Source organism: Oryzias latipes, chromosome 14 (genome assembly GCF_053564925.1).
Source record: "Oryzias latipes strain Hd-rR chromosome 14, Olatipes_Hd-rR_3.1".
Classification (NCBI taxonomy): Eukaryota; Metazoa; Chordata; class Actinopteri; order Beloniformes; family Adrianichthyidae; genus Oryzias; species Oryzias latipes.
The window spans coordinates 15,027,574-15,048,169 of record NC_136250.1 but is presented as its reverse complement, the minus strand read 5'-3'; the positions used below and the strand labels follow the sequence as shown (position 1 = coordinate 15,048,169).

The 20,596-nt window shown below is 37.1% G+C and overlaps 2 protein-coding genes across 3 annotated transcripts; one reads left to right on the top strand and one right to left on the bottom strand.

Annotated features, from left to right (window-relative positions):
* Window positions 1-327: 327 nt before the first annotated feature.
* On the bottom strand, window positions 328-6,554 carry LOC144983635 (CD276 antigen-like). 2 transcript variants are annotated; one of them, XM_078930592.1, is made up of 6 exons: window positions 6,348-6,554; window positions 5,570-5,890; window positions 2,342-2,617; window positions 1,924-2,247; window positions 1,725-1,832; window positions 328-686 (listed from the first exon to the last, which is right to left on the bottom strand). In XM_078930592.1, the coding sequence occupies exons 1-6, from the start codon at window positions 6,418-6,420 to the stop codon at window positions 403-405; spliced, it is 1,386 nt and encodes a 461-aa protein (XP_078786718.1). In that variant the 5' UTR covers window positions 6,421-6,554; the 3' UTR covers window positions 328-402. The 2 variants fall into 2 exon arrangements, with proteins under 2 accessions (XP_078786718.1, XP_078786717.1); XM_078930591.1 differs by having other exon boundaries at window positions 1,924-2,250; window positions 6,348-6,552.
* Window positions 6,555-8,177: 1,623 nt separating this feature from the next.
* Window positions 8,178-17,206, top strand: gabrr3a (gamma-aminobutyric acid type A receptor subunit rho3a). The gene is made up of 9 exons (XM_004076360.5): window positions 8,178-8,622; window positions 9,123-9,235; window positions 11,234-11,301; window positions 11,400-11,623; window positions 11,861-11,943; window positions 13,176-13,313; window positions 15,312-15,464; window positions 16,503-16,696; window positions 16,777-17,206. The coding sequence occupies exons 1-9, from the start codon at window positions 8,459-8,461 to the stop codon at window positions 17,077-17,079; spliced, it is 1,440 nt and encodes a 479-aa protein (XP_004076408.1). The 5' UTR covers window positions 8,178-8,458; the 3' UTR covers window positions 17,080-17,206.
* Window positions 17,207-20,596: the final 3,390 nt, after the last annotated feature.

Below are 20,596 nucleotides of genomic sequence, written 5' to 3'. Positions count from 1 at the left end.
ATGAAGAAGCCCAAAGGGCATTTTTTTGTAGTTTAAATAAGAGTTTTCTCATCTATAAGTCAGTTCGTTTCAAGATGAACATTAGTTTGTAATTGCTGCTGTGAACTCCTTTTGTTCTGATGATTGAATCTTTTTCTGCAATGTCTATAACTGGAGTTTAATATAAACATTATCAATATGGACAAAAAAAAAAAAACCCCAAAGAAACCATGACAAATTTAGTCTTAACTGATGTAGTTGCAGACATAGATGAATTATTCTCTAAGTTAAATTCAACATATTGAAAGGCAACAAAATATATTTCAGTTCACACTGATCAAAACAAACTTCCAAAAATAAGATGCCTTTACTACAGTTCATTCTTTACAGGAAGCAAATGCTTCAGCATCACACTGATTGATTCTATCCTTCCTGTTGCTCTTCATTTGCCTCTTTGGCAGGTTCTACAGGTTTCTCCTCTTGCTCAGTTTCAGAACCTTCTCCCAAAGTCCTGTCACAGTCTTCTGGCTTGGTCAGCAGGCTGCTTGCTTGATTATGTACTTCCGACTGTGCTTGTTCCTTATCAATGTCAGCACCATGTGGTCCTACTCTTATGGCAGATGGGTTGAGGTCCATGTAAAGAAGAAGTCCCCCTTCAATAACTCCTGTTCCGTTGTGTCTGTGTGAGGCTGTGGAGTTTTCTTTTGCTGTGACAGACATAAACAAACACAATTGATGCATGGTTTTCTTTACTTTTCAGTCATCCACCCATTTTAATCCCTGTCGGAGCCTAACCTGGCTATAATTGGGAGAAGGTGAGGTACACAATGGACAGATTGTCAGCCTATCCAGAGACAATTTAGACTAATCAATCAACCTATAAAGCATGTGAATGAACTGTGGGAGGGAGTTGGAGAAAATCCACGAATACAAAGGGAGAACTTGGAGAAACCGGGACTTTCTCGCTGTGGGGCAAAAGCACCAACCATTGGTCCACTGTGCACCTCAGTAGATGATATATGGGCACAAAAATATTGTTAAACTACTTGAGCCTGGCAGCATAAACCTGTTTTTGTCTGAAATCAACATTTCCACAATCCAATTTCTTGGACATATTCTTAAGAAAGTGGTTTGTGGTCCTTGTCAAGTGTTATTTTCATAGCCAGATCTGTGTTTTACATTTTCAGACGTTTTTAAACTCAGGTCACACACTAGTGTGCTGTGGTATTGTATCATTATGTTTCTAATCTGCCTTATTAAAAGAATCTTTGACTTTTTTTTGCCTTTTTTCATTGGCTGTTTTATACTGACAATTGGTTTAAAGTTGGAAGAGTTGTACAAGAGGTAGAAAATGTGATGATTCAACTCATTTTCAAAATTTCCTCCCAAACTTTTGACTTTGGGACAAAAAAATATGATTTGAAATGTTTTTAATTTGTCAGTATGAAGTCTATAAAGCTCAAACAACTCAAATCCTAACAAATATCTTTCATGGCTCATTTCTTTTTGGAATGTATGCAGAAGACAGGAGATGGAAATCAAAGATATTCTACATTTGTTGTTTATCTATATTAAGCTTTATGGTTACGTTTTATTCAAATAGTTTATTCTAGAAAATTATCCTTTTCTTAAAAATACAGAGAAATATGAAGTATTTCTGCAAAGTTCTAAACAAGTTTTATCTGCAGTTTCTCCTAAAAGTACATTCCAATGCTTTTATCAACATGACTGAGTGCAGCACATACCATTTTGCTTAACACACTGAAGCAGAGCCACAATAACGGTAAATAGGACAAAAGCTGCAGAAGCTGCGGTACTCCACCATGATCTCTGCGTGTTTTGTTCATCCACACCTGCGGAATCAGGAGGTTTTAGTGGGTTTTTTTGTGCAGAATCAACACAGAATTTTCTCTAAGTCAGAGAAAGAACAATTCCAACACTTACTTATTGCTGCAACAGTGATGTTGACTTTGGTTTGAAAGATGTGTTTGCTGTGTAAGGCTGTGAACATGCAGGTATACGTCCCAGAATGCTCTTGACTATCAGGCTTGTTAAGTAGAAGAGATCCGTCCCCCAGCAGAACCAAGTCCTGGTCCAGTTCTGCTTGACCCTCCCACTGGTTTGTAGTTTGTCTGGTTCTGTTGTCATATCTCAAGATGAGTGTGGGCTCACTGGAAGAGGAGAAGGTCCAAGTGAGGGAAAAGTTGTGGAGCATTTGTGGAGCATTGCAGGGGATGAGTACTGGATGTCCTTCCTCGTGTGTTACATCTTCTGAAACGAAATGCAGAACATGGCTTTCATTGACCTTTACTCATCTTACACTCTAATGAAAATGTCATCATTTAGTCTTGTGAAAACACACCTTGGTTCTTCCATGAGGCGATCCAAACCTGAGTTTTGTCCGATGATTTAAAAGAGCAGAGGTAGGTATAATTGTTGAAGTTACCCACAATCCTCAGCATACTCTCCACAGTAAACAGACCCTTATGGTCTGTGGTTCTGATTGTGGAATTTTCAAGAGCCTCCTGGGCTGAGGGGGGATTTGTGGCCCATGATACCTGAGGTATGGGGTAAACGTTCTGCGAAGAGCAAGTGACCCACTCCTCTGTCATCTTAATCGTCACCATCTGAATAGGAGCTGGAGGAAAGTGAATGGTTAGAGGTCATGCAGTTCATAGTTGCATCAATGGTATGGAAAACAGGTGCAGGTGTGTCAGTCAGTCTTGCATCCGTGCACAGAAATGTGAAGCTGCATTGGCTTCAAAAAGTGCAGATTTTTCAGCTGCAGTTCCTCAAGGGTTTAATTTTCCTGTCCATGGGCCATCAATTATGGAGTCCTATACTGTTCATAATTAAATAAATAAATATTTAATTCAATAAATAAATATGACCTCATGCAAATACACAATCAACCAATAAATATCTCATAAATATATAAAAAGATCATGAAATTGTGAAAAACCAGCACACTGATTTTAAATTAGCCATTGTATTATTCAATATATTTAATTTTGCTTTAAAAACATGTTCATTATTTTAAAACAGCATTTTAAAAATATTCATTTTAATCATGTGGAATATATTATAATTTTACGTCTTTTTTCAGAACCTCGGATTTCAAAATCAATATTTTCCAAAGTAGCTTTGTTTTTATTTAATGTTGCTGTTTTTCACAATGGCTGATTTATTTCATGAAGAGCTTTTTCAGGAGAATGGGTCTGTCTGTCAATCAAACAGACAAGGCGGAGACACTTTTGTGATTGGCTATTCCTTTACCCAGACATGAGCAGCAGCACCCTAACTCCCCTGACTATATCGATCGAAGATGCTTCAGCAAACGTGACGGCGCAATGCACACCCCTCAACACTAGGGGGAGTATGCACCTCAACACATCCACAGTGTAACAAGAAATTGGGCAGTTTTGGTTCTAAATTTGCGGATAAAAGTGGCTTTGGGCGAGTGTGCATAATTCAGGTGATTTTGTGGTCGGTTTGGCAATTTTCATCTTCTCATGAACGTATAGTAGTGGTCTAAGTTAGGCTGAGTGGTTGTTGGAGTTCCACTAAGCTTCTATGAACTGGAGTTTCCATGAACGCACCATGCCGCGTGTGGGAGGGGCAACAAGCTAATGTTTTTAGCCTTATAGCCACATGGAGCGGTTGCTTGTGCTTATCTCAGTAACAATGCATGGATGCACAATGTACATGGAGAGTATTAAGATGTCAGAAACGTCATCGCAGGAAAGGTTCAACATTTTTCTTGAGAGGGAAAAATAAAACCAGAGGACCTGATTATAATCATTGTCTCATTGAAAATAGAAAAATATCATAAGGTTCAGGAGGCCCGAGCAGGCTTGTCCCGCTTTGCACAGCTGCCTGGTCTCACTCTGTCGATCCTCCTGCGAGCCGACATATGTCACGATGTGAGCTGTGAGTGAATGGCGTAAGAATGAGGAGTGTGAAAGATGTTGACGACCGGAGCTCCTTTGTGGTTTGGTCCACACAAACCCTCAAACTACAAAAACAGAGTTGTGGATGTTTGCATCTTCTGCAGCAGACAGATAGATTGTCTCTATTTGATCTCTAATGTCAGCAAAGCCGCGCAGATATCGCTGAAACATGTAATCTCTGACTGGCACACCGCTGAGCGGGTATCGAGGAATATGAGTCGATTTCCATGGATGAGCCAATGAGCGTTTAGATCCCGCCCACTTTCACTGATTGACAGAAAGACCCATTCTGCTGAAAAAGCTCTTCATGAAATAAATACGCCATTGTGAAAAACAGCAACATGAAATAAAACAAAGCTACTTTGGAAAATATTCGATTTTGAAATATGAGCTTCTGAAAAAAGACAGAATTATAGTAAAATTCAACATGATTAAAAATGAATATTTTAAAATGCTGTTTTAAAATAATGAACATGTTTTTAAAGCAAAATGAAATATATTGAATAATACAATGGCTAATTTAAAATCAGTGTGCAGGTTTTTCACAATTTCATGATCTTTTTATATATTTATGAGAGATTTATTGGTTGATTGTGTATTTGCATGACGTCATATTTATTTATTGAATTAAATATTTATTTATTTAATTATGAACAGTATAGGACTCCATAATCAATAGATTAGTTTTGTGGCCTCTGGTATTTGGAAATGTTTGTGTATGATAAAGATAATGTACCAAACATGGTTAAAGGAGCTCTTCGTACATGTATTACAGGAGAAACTTCTGTGAGCAAAGTTCTAGACATTCAGCAGGTTCAAGAATAATTTATTATTATTTGCTAAAGAAAAAAAACGTTTACAACATCCAGGTACCACACACAAGCGACAGCCTTTAGTAAACTAAAAATGTGTACATTTGTTTTAAAATCCTAAACGCTTCATGACTCAAAATATCTTCCAAAAACCCCGGGGTTGGAAAAGGGAGAAAGAAAAAATAAATAAGGAATGAGTCTGTGACAAATCATGAAAAACACTTTTAAGAATATTTTTTTCTGAAGCGTGAACTACAATTTTGAACAAACGTGAAATTGTGACACTTGAGCCAAACCTTTCTACCTTATGATGAAGGTTTGTGTGGATTCTCATTCATCTAAGTTGGTTCCATCAAAAATAGTAGGTAAAAAAACTGTCAACTGAACTTAGTTTATCCTTTATTATTGAAGAAAATGACTGAAGATGCAGCACAAAATCAACAGATCTTCAAGAACTACTTAAATTGAGCACAGGTATCTAGTGTTGAGCCAATAAAAAGACAGACAGAATTTCAACTTGTTAAGTTGAGGCCACATGCAGGAAACACAAGTGTTGCATGTTTTTGGCGCGAGACATTGCTCTTGTTTTTTAAATGAGCTGGTAATTAACCCTTAACGAGTCAGTCGGTTTTTTGCTTTCCAAATGCCTTCCTATTAAAAAACAAGTCAAGTTCAGCCTGCAGATGGAAAAAACGTGCAAATGTTCCACTGTGGTGTCACGCCCACATCATTTCACCACCCCAAAGCTTTACTGGAGCATACTGTCAAAAGCAGGATGCTGTAAAAGTATTGTTACACAAGTGACCAAAGCCTTAGCAGTACACTGACCTTTCACCTCCAGGTTAACAAACATCTCCTGGTTGCTTTTCCGTGTACTGGTGTAGCACTTGTACCTGCCCCTGTCTTGAACTTTCACCCTTCTGAGGAGCAGGGAGGCATTGCCATGAGGGATATGAGAGTTGAACAAGCATGTCCGTCCACTGAAATGCTTATTCTGCAGCCCAAATTGATCCTTGTTGTAGTAGTAGCTGTGAACAGGGATTTGCTGCTTGTACCAGTGGATTACCACTGTGCTGGCGGGTTTAAAGCTGCAGGGTAGGATGCAGTCTTCAGGGATGATGCAGGTGACATTAGCATCTGGAAGAACGACTGAGGAAACCGGTCATGTCAGGATTGAAAATGTTTTTTTATTTTTTTATTTTAGCATTAACTTCATTTGATTACTGATTTATATCATACAGGTCTTTCAGTTGACTGCTCTATCCTATTGTAATCGAAATACTTTAAATAAAATGTTCTTGAGTTAACATATCCATACTCAATTTTTAGCCAAAAATCGCTTACATTTTGCTCTTTGTGTCTTAAAATAGTAGGTGTATATAGTAGGACTTTTCATCCATTTACCTAATGCTTTAGTTATTTTTTGGTTATTCTAAGACTTTTGAGAAAGCAGACCTTTAAAAATCGTTACCGGCACATGTTTTTCCTTTGACCACAAACGTCCAACAATTTGACACAAATTCCCAATATTCACATTAACGTAAACACTGTCATCATTCAGCTCATCCCAAATGCAAAAAGTTACAAATTTTAGTTTGTACAATACCTTTTGTGTCGCTCCAAGAGAGTTTCTCCAGAAAAACGAGCAGCAGAAACTCCACTGCATGTGTCACCGCCATGTCTGCTGGGTGTTTGGTGAGGTGTCAAACCTGAGACAGAAATCACGCACACATGAGAAAATCAACCGTGTGCAGCGGCCTGTTTCAGTGTGAAACCCCTTTACATCCTTTCTTCCACTAATGAAACACTGAATAACTAACCAGGCAGGTAAAACTTTAACTACTTTGCTGTTCCTTCCACCTTCCACCAATAACTCTAGTGCACACTTTTTCATTTTTTATTAAATAATTGTCATTAAATTTAGAATTTAGCATCAAATCTTAAGAAAATCTTCTCAAATTGTTCACATTTTAGAACAAGACATTAATCCCACCAGAAAAAAAGAAAAGAAAAATGTTTTATTGCAAAATGTATACACCACATCAATAAGACCTTTCAAAAACAGTGACTCATAAAAGTGTAGCAGCCACTTTTTGAGGACAGCCATGTCAATACTTTTTGTTTAATATTCTTTTTTAATATTCCAATGACAAGTCATCTAGATATTTTTTGTGGATGACAAAATGAAAAAAATATGCTTTGCAAATCCACAAAATGTGAATTAAAAAAAACAAATCTTGAAAACAAAGTAATAATTTCTTACTCAAGTTTTATCATTTTTTGACCTCTGGAGGGCAGAGACGAGCCGCCACCCCCTGCTTGCCAAGCAGCAGCTGGCTCACATGAACAGAGTGAGGTCCACGTGCATCTTTCTTCAAGATAGCATTGCTCATGCCTGGCCTCAATCAAATTTAATCCCAGATTAAGGGGGGCATCCCACCAATATAATGCTGTCCATGCTGAGTTATATCTTGACATCTGCAACAGTTTTTATTTACCTGTTTGAGGTAAGAATTAACATACGTGTCTCATCTTTTAGAAATATCATCTCTTTATTTTATTTATTTACATAATTCAATTAGCTATTCTCCATGGAAACCATTCATTTTCCAAACTCTTTTATGTTGGAAACATATCTTTTTTACTTAAAGGGAAATGCTGGAATTCATACAAAAATCAACAAAACAACATCAACAAAAAATCTTATCATCATCGTTTTTACTGTACAAAAAACAACATCAGAGTAAAAGGTTTCCAAAAGGTCACTTGGAGCTTTACAGTGAAGTCAGGCCAACACCAATAATGCATTAATCTCTGGGTATTTTGGAAGCACATTTTACAACATGAATGTGCAAGCACCAGAACTCCACAACCCATATTCTGTTTACAGAAATATGATGGAAGCAAAATTGATTACCAATTTTTAAAATGCAATGGAAAATAAATGTGATGCACGGAAGTCCAGCATTTAGAAAAGTATTTAATGAAACAATTTTTTTAATTGTTAAATCCAGAGAAAGAGGGACCAGCTTCAGAAGTACTTCATCTGGTTTCAGAACTGAGCACATAGAGTCCCTAAGGTCAGCGAGTGCAGATGTCACCCAGGACATACGGTTGCATCTGTCTCCATTAGATGAGATCATTTGCATCTTCTCAATGCCACAGGGAATGACTTCAGGAGGAAAATCCTTCAATGTATAAAAGTAGGATATAGAGTTTTTATTTTTATCTGGTCCCAGCGATGATGAAACTGCTGGCTGTATTAACTCCACTGTGCTGCCTCCAGTTTGTAGGTTACTGAAAGATTTCACCACCCGCAGAAAAGAAGATTAGAGAGGAATTAATGGTATTCCTTTGTCATTATAGAAACAAATTGATATTTGGTTTTAAATGGGAGGGAGGGGACAGCAGGGAGCCAGAGCCACATGTTGCGTCAGGACACACAAGCAGAGGGATGGCACAGTGATGAGCAAACTTGGCCATGATGACGCCTGAGCTCTGGAGCTAAGCACTGGATATCTGATCTGATGCTCGACGTGTTACAGGAGATGAGAGCGTGGGACATGGCGGCTTTTTTGTGGCAGGGCAGGATGAGGGCCTCCGGAACATGGATGCATCTATGAAGGACGGGGACCTCTGTGGCACTCTCTGAGCGAGACGCTGACCAAGTGGGAGGGACATTTGGGTTCCTCTTGTGTCTCAAGTCCCGTCTCAACCATGAGATTGGCCCTCCTGGCCTTAAGACTGATGTGCTTGGCCTGGCTGTGGCCTGTCACTCAGCTCAACAGCAGCACTTTCCCCAAAAAGAGGAGGCACAAGGAGCTGCACGTCGGAGAGAACACTAAACTAAAGCATGGAGACACTAAGCTAAAGCACGGAGGGTGAGCCAGAGAGTATTTCTTGGATGATTTTTTTTATTGACTTTATTGATGGGACGCTATCCTGTAAGGGACATTAAAAAGGTTCTTGCATAACTCATGATTAATCACAGTGATTCCATTACTGTGGTGTTGGATCAAGGTCAGAGAAGGCCGGCCACACATGGTGTCACGTCATTTTTCTTAATGCCTTAAAAGGTTTTAACGGTTTGTTTGTTGGATGACTGCTCAGGAGAGATTCTGAAACGGGATCCCATCCTTTCTTTGACCTATTTTCAAAGTGCCAGTGTGCTGGAAGCAGCATCCCTATTTTCATTTGGGCCTGGGTTTTTTGCTTTTAATCAGTGCTAAAACCCAATTAGAAACTGCTAACACCACAAGCACAGATGTGAATGTCTTTTTCCGAAAGTGTGTGTCAGGGCTAGAGAGAAAACTTGACAGGACAAAAAGAGCTTTTAGGAAAGCTGTGTTGATTCATTATTTTATTTCATTCTGTTTTCCAGAAGAGTTGATCTTAAGATGAAAAAGCTGGACAGCACAAAGTCTCTGTTAATTAAGTCTGAGCAGCTGCTTCGGATTGAAGATCACGACTTTGCAATGCGCCCAGGTTTTGGAGGTAATTCAAATTTTTTTTTACCAAAGAAAATACTTTATTCCATTTCTTACATTGTTACTTTTTTAACCTTGTCCTCTCCTGGCAGCACGGCGAGGTTAATGTAGATTACTGTGCTTGTCTTTGGCTTTTCGGAAAAAAAAATGACCTAGATTGTTGGATGCATGAGACAATGGCTGCCGCCAGCAGAGCAGAAACAATAATCTGAACTGTGCTCTTAATACTGCAACACAGGCCATGGCTAGGTTGTTTTTTAAACTCAGACATAACTAATGAAAAAAAAAAACATTTCTTTTTCTTTATATTCAAATACTTTTTCCTCCTCCCTTTAAGATGATTAATTTCTCATCAGAGGATAAGCTAGTCTTGTGTTATATTTGCTTTCCACTGAAGCCCACCTCTAAACTATATTTTGAACCCACTATATATGTGCTGCACCAATTACATAACATGAACTCACAGGCATTGTTGTTCCTGTAATGTGACCCACTTAAATGTCCACACATTTTTCTTTTATGTGAGACGTCCACACCCCAGCTTGCTTGTGTGTAAAGAAACAGGATTAGAGGCTTCTTTGGGTTCACTGGAGAGTCATACAGCGGCTTCATTTCTTTACCCAGATGTATCACCATGGTAACACCTGCTTGCATCACAGCTGGCAGGTTGTTTGGATGAGAGAAAGATAGATATCTGTTCAAGCTGTACCTTCTTGATTAAGTAGTCTTTAAAAAAAATCTGAATTGATTAATTTACAAAAAAATGAACACAGTAGTTATAACATATTTTTGTTCTAAAGTCAGAGACCTTTATTCTGAAGTATTTGCATGACAAGAACTTTAGCAGAATATAATCATCATGTAGGCTAAAACAGAACTGATCATCTATAATATTAATACTTGGATTTTTAGAGTTTTGGAATTCCAATCTGTTTCCCACAAATGTTGCTATGATAAACCATTTTTACCCAACAACATCAGTTTGTTCATATGTTTAATCCTACTTGATAGCTTGACCATTGTAGAGGTTAAAGAGGCTGGGTGAAGCCTAATTATATTTGAAATAATGAGAGCACTGTAACTATTTGATGCAGAGAATTCCTTATGGACAGTATATTGGTCAGAACAGAAAGTAACGTTTAGATTAGATACACATTCAGCTGTTTATCTCATAATTAAATCATGCAATAGAAACATTGTTTCGTTATTTGGTGCATACATAACTGCCTGCAGTGGTTGGATGACCAGAACTACATTTTAACCTATAGCTTTCTATTGTGTTTGTTTTCTCCAAACTTCTTTTAAATCTGCAGCTTTAGGTTCATATTTAGAATTACCATTTCATTGTAAAAGTAATCTTTTTACATAGACACACATATCACCAGACCTGGAAAATCCTTGTGTAAATATGCCCCCTCCCCGCTTTTTGCCTCTAACATCTGTGCATGAACTCAGCCGCTGTTCTGCAACTCATTCATTCCTTTCATTAAATTTTCAAGTAATTCTCTTTTGTCGTTACTGACGATTGTTTTGTTTCAGTAGGTTTTATTTTACAGTTAAAATTATAGGTAAAACTTTAAAAAGTATGTTGAAAATGTTTTAAATATCTTCAATAATTTTAGAACAGTATATTAATGACTTCCGTTTGTGCCTTTAGATAACAACAAACCTCCAGTAATTTTAAAGCTTTGTGCTTTAATATCTTTTAAGCATCAGTTCAAATGCTGACACTTTGTTAGTATTTCTTTGGGGTTTTAGATCACTTGGCTGTTGCTATGACACACTTCTGCCTTTGAGGCCACAGGAAATAAAAAAATACATTCAAATAGCATTTTATAGGCTTGAAGGATGTTAAGAGGTGTTTCTCTTGAGAACCACTATAACTTCTTCCACTCACACATTCTGTCTCTTAAGTTTAAATGCACGGGTGTCATTTATGTAGCAGGTAATCTGTATATTATTCCAAAACTGCTTTAACCTTAACTAATAGATCTACTTTTAATAGGCTCAGCCCTTCCTGTTGGCATAGACGTCCAGGTGGAGAGCATTGACAGCATATCGGAAGTAAACATGGTGAGATTACATGATTTTCTTCTTGGATGTATTAACTCCTTTAACTTCCTTTATGATGTTTGACCAGAGCTTGTTTCCTCCTTTCACGTTTTTGCCAGGACTTTACAATGACACTTTACCTGAGGCACTACTGGCAGGATGACCGACTGGCCTTCCCCTCTAGCAGCAACAAGAGTCGCACATTTGATTCACGCCTTATCAAGAAAATTTGGGTTCCAGATGTGTTCTTTGTCCATTCCAAACGCTCATTTATTCACGATACGACCATGGAAAACATCATGCTTAGAGTTTTTCCTGATGGCAACATTCTCTACAGTGTCCGGTAAAGAGGGCCCTTCCATGTGAAGACTGACTGGAATATGAGTCACAGCATTTTGATCCGATTTTCACTTTAAGACTACTGTCCTGTTTTTGTCTTTGGTTTTTGGTATAACTGAAAAAAAATCAGTTTACATTTTCCTGTTTGCATATCTAAGACCAAGCATTATCTTTGTGAATGTGGTTAATGCTAAGTTACTTTATCATGTTGACATTCACCAAACGTTATTGTGTTTTGCAGGATCACTGTGACAGCGCTCTGTTCAATGGACTTTAGCAGTTTCCCTTTGGACACACAGAACTGCTCCCTAGAGCTGGAGAGCTGTAAGTATCACGCTTTACTCAGCTTAAAATGTCAGAAGTGGACACAAAGCGCTCTTTTATTTATTTCATATTTGCTGAGGTGGGCCAACGGATATTCTGCATGACGTGTGACTGCAGTGACTGATCATATTTAACTTCTCAATGATTATATAAGAATCAGAATCGCTTTTATTGACATTGCTCTGGAAAAAAAATTTGAAATTTGAGCAACTGCTCCTTGGAGTGGTGCTTTTAAAATCACTTCAAATATACATTCATGTATTCACCTTTGCATATATGCATTTGGTACTTAATGTAAATGAATCATGTGTTGAGCTGTGTTTCTAATGCAGACCTTTATTTTTCTAAGAAGAAGAAGCTTTATTAATCCCAAAGGGAATGAAAAAAATCTGTTATTATTTTAGAAAAACTTTTTCAAAGAAGTAATATTGTGCTTTACAATTAACCCAGAAAAGTCCACTACATCAAAAAATTGACAGAAAATTCCATTTTTTTAGCATTGACATGTTTTTTTTAATCCTTTGATCAAATCCATAAAATCTGCAATATTATCCTTTTATGAGATATAAATAATATTGTAACGTCCAGCCGGAGGTAATAAAAAGTCGGTATTGGCTGTTTCCAAATGTAAAGCTTTTTAAGTTATTTATTTACTGTCTCAAATTTCATCCACACATTTGTAACATGGTGTAACTGCATTATATAGAACAAATTATCAACAAGTGTTGTTTTTTTTTCACTACAGCAATCAGTCATTTAAATAAATGAATAACAAAAGATGAGTTTTTCTAACTATAAAGCTTTAAAAATTAGTTAAACGTTTCCCAGCAAAAGTGTTTTATATGATTTCAGGGAGGCAGCCATTTTTAAATGAGCAGAGAAAAGCCCTTCTGCTGCCCCTAGTGGAATGATGATGCACTACAGGAAAGAAAACATGGACCAAGTTTTATACAATGGGTCTTAATAAAGCTTTGATCATGAGTTAGGGGTCTCAAAAATGCATGCATACTTGTTTTTTAAGTGTAGGATTAAAAACAAGTAAAAGAAAATAAACAGTCTGAATGTGAATATGAATTGTTTATTGCAAATGAGAATTCTAATGGAAGAAAGAACAAAAATACACAGAACAACAAAAAAGAACAGGTTAATTTCTGTGTGACCTGTCCTTTCTTTCCTCAGTGTCTGCCTCTGTGTTTACTGAATGCTAAGACACGATCTCTCCTTTCTTTAAGATGCATACAATGAGAATGACCTAATGCTCTACTGGAAGAATGGGAATGATTCGTTGAGGACTGATGAGATTGTGCTCTCTCAGTTTTTTGTTGAAGACTTCCAGCCTTCCTTTGGGCTTGCCTTTTACAGCAGCACTGGTATGTGAAGCTCTCAGTCTCTGCACACGTCACTATAACCTCAAAATGGTACAAATGATCAAATCTTACTTAGTTTTTTTCTAACTTAAAACTGACTTTGGATCTGTGTCAGTGGTTTTAGCCTTATTTCCATGGAAGAACAGAGCTGAACTTTCTTCCTGAACTTTACTCGGTTAAAAACATTCTGAGGTCTAATTAAATGTTTTCTTAGTTTTTTTTCTTATTTTCTTTCTTTGCTTCCTGTTTGGAATCTTCTTCCATTCTTCTTCAATGAAGAGATGGTTAGAGTCCTACTCCGATCATCTTTTAATCTCTTTTCAAAGCGTTCCCAGGGGTTTCTTAATTATGATTAAGCTGTTTGTTGCCAAAATAAAAATACCTGTGTCATTTCTGCAGAGTGGCAGTAGTTCATTAGAAATTTGGCTCTGAGTCGTGGATGGTACCAATGAGGCAGAGCAACCCCGCCCCTTTTGCATCATCCTTAATTGAGAGATCTCCATTTATACGCTCTCCTGCTAGCTTACTCAACTCAACTCAACTTTATTTATAAAGCACTTTAAACAGAACAAGGTTCACCAAAGTGCTGAACAACACAAAAATTAATAAAAGCACATGACAATATAAAGCGTAAAACACATAAAATAGGTCCGGATTCCAACTAAGCCAAAGTGAAAAAATATGTTTTAAGAGCAGATTTAAAAATACCAAGTGAGTCTATCTGTCTGAGGTACAAGGGCAATTCGTTCCAGATTTTTGGTCCGAAGATTGAGAAGGCTCGGTCACCTCTCAGTTTTCTCCTGGTCTTCGAGACGACCAGCTGTGTCTGATTTGTTGACCTAAGGGAGCGGGGGGGAGTGTACACTTGAATCAGGTCAGATAGATATTTTGGAGCAAGTTCATGGCGCTTACAGCCCTCACAACCACAATCTATGCAACAAAAATGCCAAGCAATATTGTGGCCATCCAGCCGTACAGTTTTGAGCCAGATGCCAGCTCAGGTGAGGAAAACGAAGATGTACATGGATGTATTTGTCTACAGGTGAATCCATCAGAATGGAGCAGAGCAGGAAACCTGTGGCCTGCCTGTCGTACTTTCTACGGAACAATTACAACCATTATTTTTGTCTGGTCATAATTCCCAACAATTACAACAAAGAAATAATCATGAATGCAATTTTAAGTCTAGTTTTCTTGTATCTTTATTATCAAAACACCAAAAACAATTTTTAATGGTTTGGGTCTGTAAACATTTAAACTGAAACTCACATAGAAGTCCAAAATTTTTGCGTCTTGCCTGATGCACCTTAAAATTTGCTTTGCATTCTTTTACATCGTGTCGCTGTTGTAAAGTAAAGTGCAGAAGGTTTTGCTAAATTAAAATTACATTTAGATGTCATGAAACAAAAAAGGGAGATGAAGCACGAATAAATCAGAAAAGATAAGATAAGACATTCCTTTATTAGTCCCACGATGGGGAAATTTCCTTGTTGCGGCAGCAGTACAGGTACACTACAGGTAAACTGTACAGTACAGGTAAACTCGTCTTTAATAGTGTGACCACTATTTCTATAACCATTCATTCAAATTAAAATTCAAAGCATTAATGGATACACTTTGGGAATTCTGCGTCTTGTTCTGTCTGCCCTGTTTGGCTTAAACTTTTATAACTTTGTCTTACATACAGATATCCCAGTACTTGTATATTTTTACATGATTCTGACATATTAAACTTATTATATGTGGCATGCAACATTTTACTAAACCATGGTAATATTTAATGAAAGAAAAACCATGAAAAACAGGGAATGATGATCTGAGCCTGGCCCATAATTCAGCACGTTTCTGTACAAGAGGATTTCAATCCTATCTATGGCAGCAATTTGGAGTCACTGTTTTTGCATATCTGTGTGTGGCTACTGTCACATTTTCTTTAACATTTACAATAAGTATGATACTGTGTGTGGTCTGTTATGTGTTTCAACTTTGTCTTTGTTCCAGGTTGGTACAATCGACTCTACATAAACTTCATTCTAAGGCGGCACATCTTCTTCTTCATGCTGCAGACCTACTTTCCAACCATGTTGATGGTCATGCTATCCTGGGTTTCCTTCTGGATAGACAGGAGGGCTGTGCCTGCACGGGTCTCTTTGGGTATTTAGAAAATATATGTTTTTATACATATATAAACAAAAAATTGGAAAATGCTCTGTATATGTTGTAAAATTGCAATCCAGCAGGGGTGGACACACTACGGTCCGGGGGCCATATGTGTCCCCCATTAAACAATTTCATCTGGTCTGCCAAACTGGAATAAAATACATTAATAATCACCATTAATGTTTTATTTTCTCTCTAATTCTGGTGTCTCCCCATAAATGCTGCACTACAAATACATTGACCTTTGTTTAGGTACATAAAGTTATTCTGTATTCGTGTGGTGTTGGAAGGTTTCATGTTTTTCCCCCCCAAGTCGGACAGTAATTTTTCAGATCATTCCAACACAACATGAAGGCAGCATTTCTCTAAACTGCGTTTTTCTCGGAGGGACTTCAACCCATCAGTACAACTGGCACTAAGGTTAAAACAAAAGCCAAAGTAAAAAAATAAAAATTACTTTTTTTAAATATTAATTTTCAATCAAAATTAAATCATGTGTTCATGATTCCATGTTATTAGCTTCTCTTATTTCCAAAACACGCCTCACACACGAGCATCTGGTCCTGGTCCGGTCCTTCTGTAAAATTTTAGAACCTTTTTTGGCTCATCAGTCAAAAAGTACCCCGCCCCGCCTTGTTCTACAGGCAGTTGTGAAAAAAATATGTTCAGACACCTAACATTTAGATTGATGGAAAGGATGGAAATTTTTAATGGGGGAATGTAAAAATAAAATATGCAGGTTGTTAACAATATATGTTTTACAACTTTGCAACTCTAACAGCCCATTGTGAATATGTGTTGGTTGGTGGTGATGGTTTTCTATTCTTAATGTCTATTTTTTTTTGCTTATATGTCTTTTTATTTTTTTTTTCTAAGTGATGGGACCTGTGGCTTACAGAGACACTATTACACTGCAGGGATTGTGATCCACTGACCTACATTTAAATGCACTGCATGTATTATAATCCTTCCAGACTTTGTAAATCAACATTTTTAATACTCGTGCTTTGTGCTGTCGCTTTGTGTACCCAGGTATCACCACAGTTTTGACCATGTCCACCATCATCACTGGCGTCTCAGCCTCCATGCCGCAGGTTTCATACGTCAAAGCTGTGGACATCTACTTATGGGCCAGCTTCCTGTTTGTCTTTCTGTCTGTCATTGAATACGCTGCCGTCAACTATTTCACCACGGTGGAGGAGATGAAGAAGCTCAAGAACGCAAAGGTCTTTAGCGTCACAAAATCTTTTTAAATCAATCCTAAATCACCAGCACGAATGGACCAACATGCTCTCTTTTTCCACAGATTCCCAGCTCCTTTAATGCTAACCAGGCTATGGCCTTCGATGGGTGTTTCCATGACAACGACATTGACCTGCCCTCTTTTCCCGAGGGGACCAGCACCCCGAACACAGAGAGAAACACGCAATCGCGAAACTCCACCGTCTCTGCGCCTTCAGAAGGGACCAGGCTTCGCCGCCGGAAAACAATAAAACACAACCTCAACTTCATTATGAGCAACAGCTACATGATTGACTCTTACTCCAGAGTTATATTTCCTATGGCTTATCTGCTCTTCAACATCCTTTACTGGAGCTTGTATGCATAGGGGAACGAATGAGAGGCACAATAAAGTGTTTTTGAAGAAGTTCCCAATACAGTGCACTGTAATAAAAAAAAAAAACAACACACACAAACACAGCATGTCCTGTTTATTACCGTATGTCTCAAATATGTCTGTGCTAAGAACTTCCACTTTTGAAGGTTTTACAGGTCTGAAAAAGTATGTGGACTAAAGTGGGGCAGAGTAGGAAAACATGTTTGAATGGATGTCTCTGTCTGTTTTTGATTGGCAGTTTTTTTTACAGAGACCTTTTTAGACAATCTTGTGTTTTTTTTTCTTTTTGCTGAAATGACATATTAAATTATTTATTTAAATATACAGCTAAACGTTTAGAACAATAAATACTCTCTAAAGTTTTTGTGTTATTATTTTTTTTATGCTTCAACTATTTATAACAATCTTTATTAACCTATTCCCGTTTCAATCAATTGCTCGAATGCCTGGTTGAAAAAATACACAATTTCTTAATGAGTTTCTGGATACAGTATACAGTATACTCCATTTTATTTATAAGAATGCCTGTGGCATTGTGGCTACTGGGTTATATTAAACCAAATGGTACATTTTCATCCGGTTTTAGCCAGCTTTGTAGGAACAATAACGAAACTAAAGTCTAAATATTGGTGTTGTCCTTTGTCTGACAAAAACTAAATTGATGGATGTCCCGTCACTAACCCACAGTTCAAACAGCAACACTCAAAAGAAATAGAAAATTGAATATGCTGTTTGGTTGTACAATCAGAAAATTGTAAAAACACAAAACAAAAAGAGAAAACAAACAGAAAAAACATGAATACAATTCATATTTGAGATTTAATTGCACATTTTACAACAGTTCAATTTTAAAATCTGACAATTACACACTTTAATGGAAATGTCCCCACTGTAAGACAATAAATGTTAATCTTAAATATATTTATTTCATTAAAAACAAAGAATACTAAATTTACGGATTTTAAATAAAACAGGACCTTCTTTTAGTACGGAAACAGGAATACATTTTTTTATCCTGACATCTTTATATCAAACATTCAAAAAATCATAACTCAATAAAAAAGTTAAGCTTTTATAAACATACTGTTTTATGCTGTTTCAAATTGCTTGAAGTTTATGTTGTATGGTAAAATAATCAACATTCATTGGAACAACTGAGTAAATTATTGGGTCATCCTTCTTGACCTTGTCATCACCTCCCCCACACATGTAGTTCTCATGAGCACAAAATAAATCAATAAAGTGAAATTAAGTTTTAAGTTGAAATTGCTCCTGAAACCAGCCTCCAGTGGCAAATTTTAGGACATTTAACACGTATAGTCAAGCTTTAAAATTCAGGAACGTAATTTGAGGGCTTGGTGATAACAGCCAAAGACAGAAGCAGAAGTCCAGACTAGACCCATGTTTATTTTGTATAAAGGGAAATCCCAGTTCTTTGTTTGATGCTATCCATCACTTCCCTTTCGATGAAATTTTGGCCAAGTTTTCTTAAAAACAGGATTTAAAATTAAAGCTTTAAGCTTTGGCTGCCAGGCTTCACATATGATTAACCTTTGTGCTATCCTATGACCCCACCCTTACATTGACGTGTTCTCCCTACCATGACAAAGGTGGATAAAGGTGGATTAAGATTTTATGTAATCCATGGACACCAGTGAAGATCACAAATCATTGAAGAAAAAAGGTTCAGCGCACTGTCTAGTGGGTCTAGATGACCCAACTCCCGACGTTAAAATGCCTAGGATAGCACAAGGGTTACATAGTTTGCGACTGAATACTGCTGATTCAGGTTCTGCAGCAGTAGAAAAAAGCCCAAACCATGAACCTTCCACCGGCATGTTTGATAGATTATATGTCACATATGAGCACAAGGCTCCTGTCTTGGATTGAGGTAAAATGTACTGTTGCAGATGCTATTGGCAGATGTTCATATTCTTAAATAAATCATTTTTGTGATCAAAACAATGAGTTGACAATTATTTTTGTATATTGTTTCACTATGCATCCAACAGAACACTAGGCTTAGTGACATGGATTTTTTTTCTCATTTATATGCTATGTTATCATTTTGGAATTACTCTGGAATCTGCATGGCAGCATGCACAGCATTCGCTTAACTAACCTTTGTTTTTTTTTCACTCTACATGCCCTTTTTTTGCTTTCAATTTAGCAACTTGTTGAAAAACGTGGACACACCTCATATTTATCCAGACATACCAAGTGGTGTAGATATGAGAGAATGCGGTTTGGTAGCATGGCAGCCTGATAAGTAAGTTGTACACAGTTGGAGAACTGGAGTTCTTGTTCATGTACCACCTCTGCTTCTTATGTATAATTGTTTTTAGGCAAATAGCATAACAGATCATTTTGTCATAATCCAACTTAAAAGAATTTACAACAATGTGTGTGATTTGGGGTTTGTTTCATGCCCTGAAGGGGCTACGTTTCTTATGCCATGACTGGAAGTGAACAGTTGTCTGTAATTTAAATGACAAGAAAACGAACAAACTGAGCATAATGAGCATGAGTGCAAAACAAGCATGTGAAGCCCGAACACACTTACAAAACATCCACAAAAGAAAGCATGTGGGTGGGTGTGTAAGGCGCAAGTCGCTTTCTTGCTAAAATGATGAACCCAGCTGCCTTTTTTATGAACCGAGTTGACATTTAAAAAAATGGTGGTGTGAATTTGAAAGAAAAGGTGTCATGTAGTGAGTTAAACACAGCTTGATAATGATAGGTTACAAAGTGTGACGTTCTCAGGGATTGAAAAGGATGAAGGTTTGCTTCTTTGCTTCACTGTAGGAATGAGAGGCATGTTCTCTGACCGAAGTTTTTTAGGAAACTAAAAGAATACTGCTACTTTTAATGAACAGAGAGGAGAGATGGAGCAGAAACAAATTAGGAATCTCTTTTGGGGTGAATCCAGATTACTTTAAATGAAATACAGTTTTGGATACATCTCATCCCCAATAATGTGCAATTTTGGGGAAGCTAACATTTCTTTTTTAAGTGTCCATCCAAACACAAAAGGAAATAAAATATTTTTTATAAAAATATGAACATATTTAGAACTGATTAACTTTTTTTTTCGACCCAGATGTGGATCATAGACCAGTGTCTGGCCTCTCCTCTCACTGGAATTTGTTTCGGGTGTTTCAGACAAAAGACAGTTATAGTGACTGGACATTTTGTTTCATTCTTAAGAGTGGAGGGATTCTTTAGTGAAGTATTTTAGGTCACCTTTTTAGTTTCTCTCTGTGAAAGTTAGCATTGTTCAAAAGCTGCTCTACGCTAAAACAAATATAGAAAAAAGAAAAATTTCAAAATAAAAGGTGTATTTTATAAATGTAAAATTTAAGAGTTGACATCTAAAAGGGCCTAAAAATATTTAGTTGAATACATTTATTTAAAAAATGAGGGAAAGTAGGAATTATAAATCTAGAATGGTTTTGTTTCTCAGGTTGAATCCTGACCTGCTTGAGAACAAAATATACAAAGTTTGCTT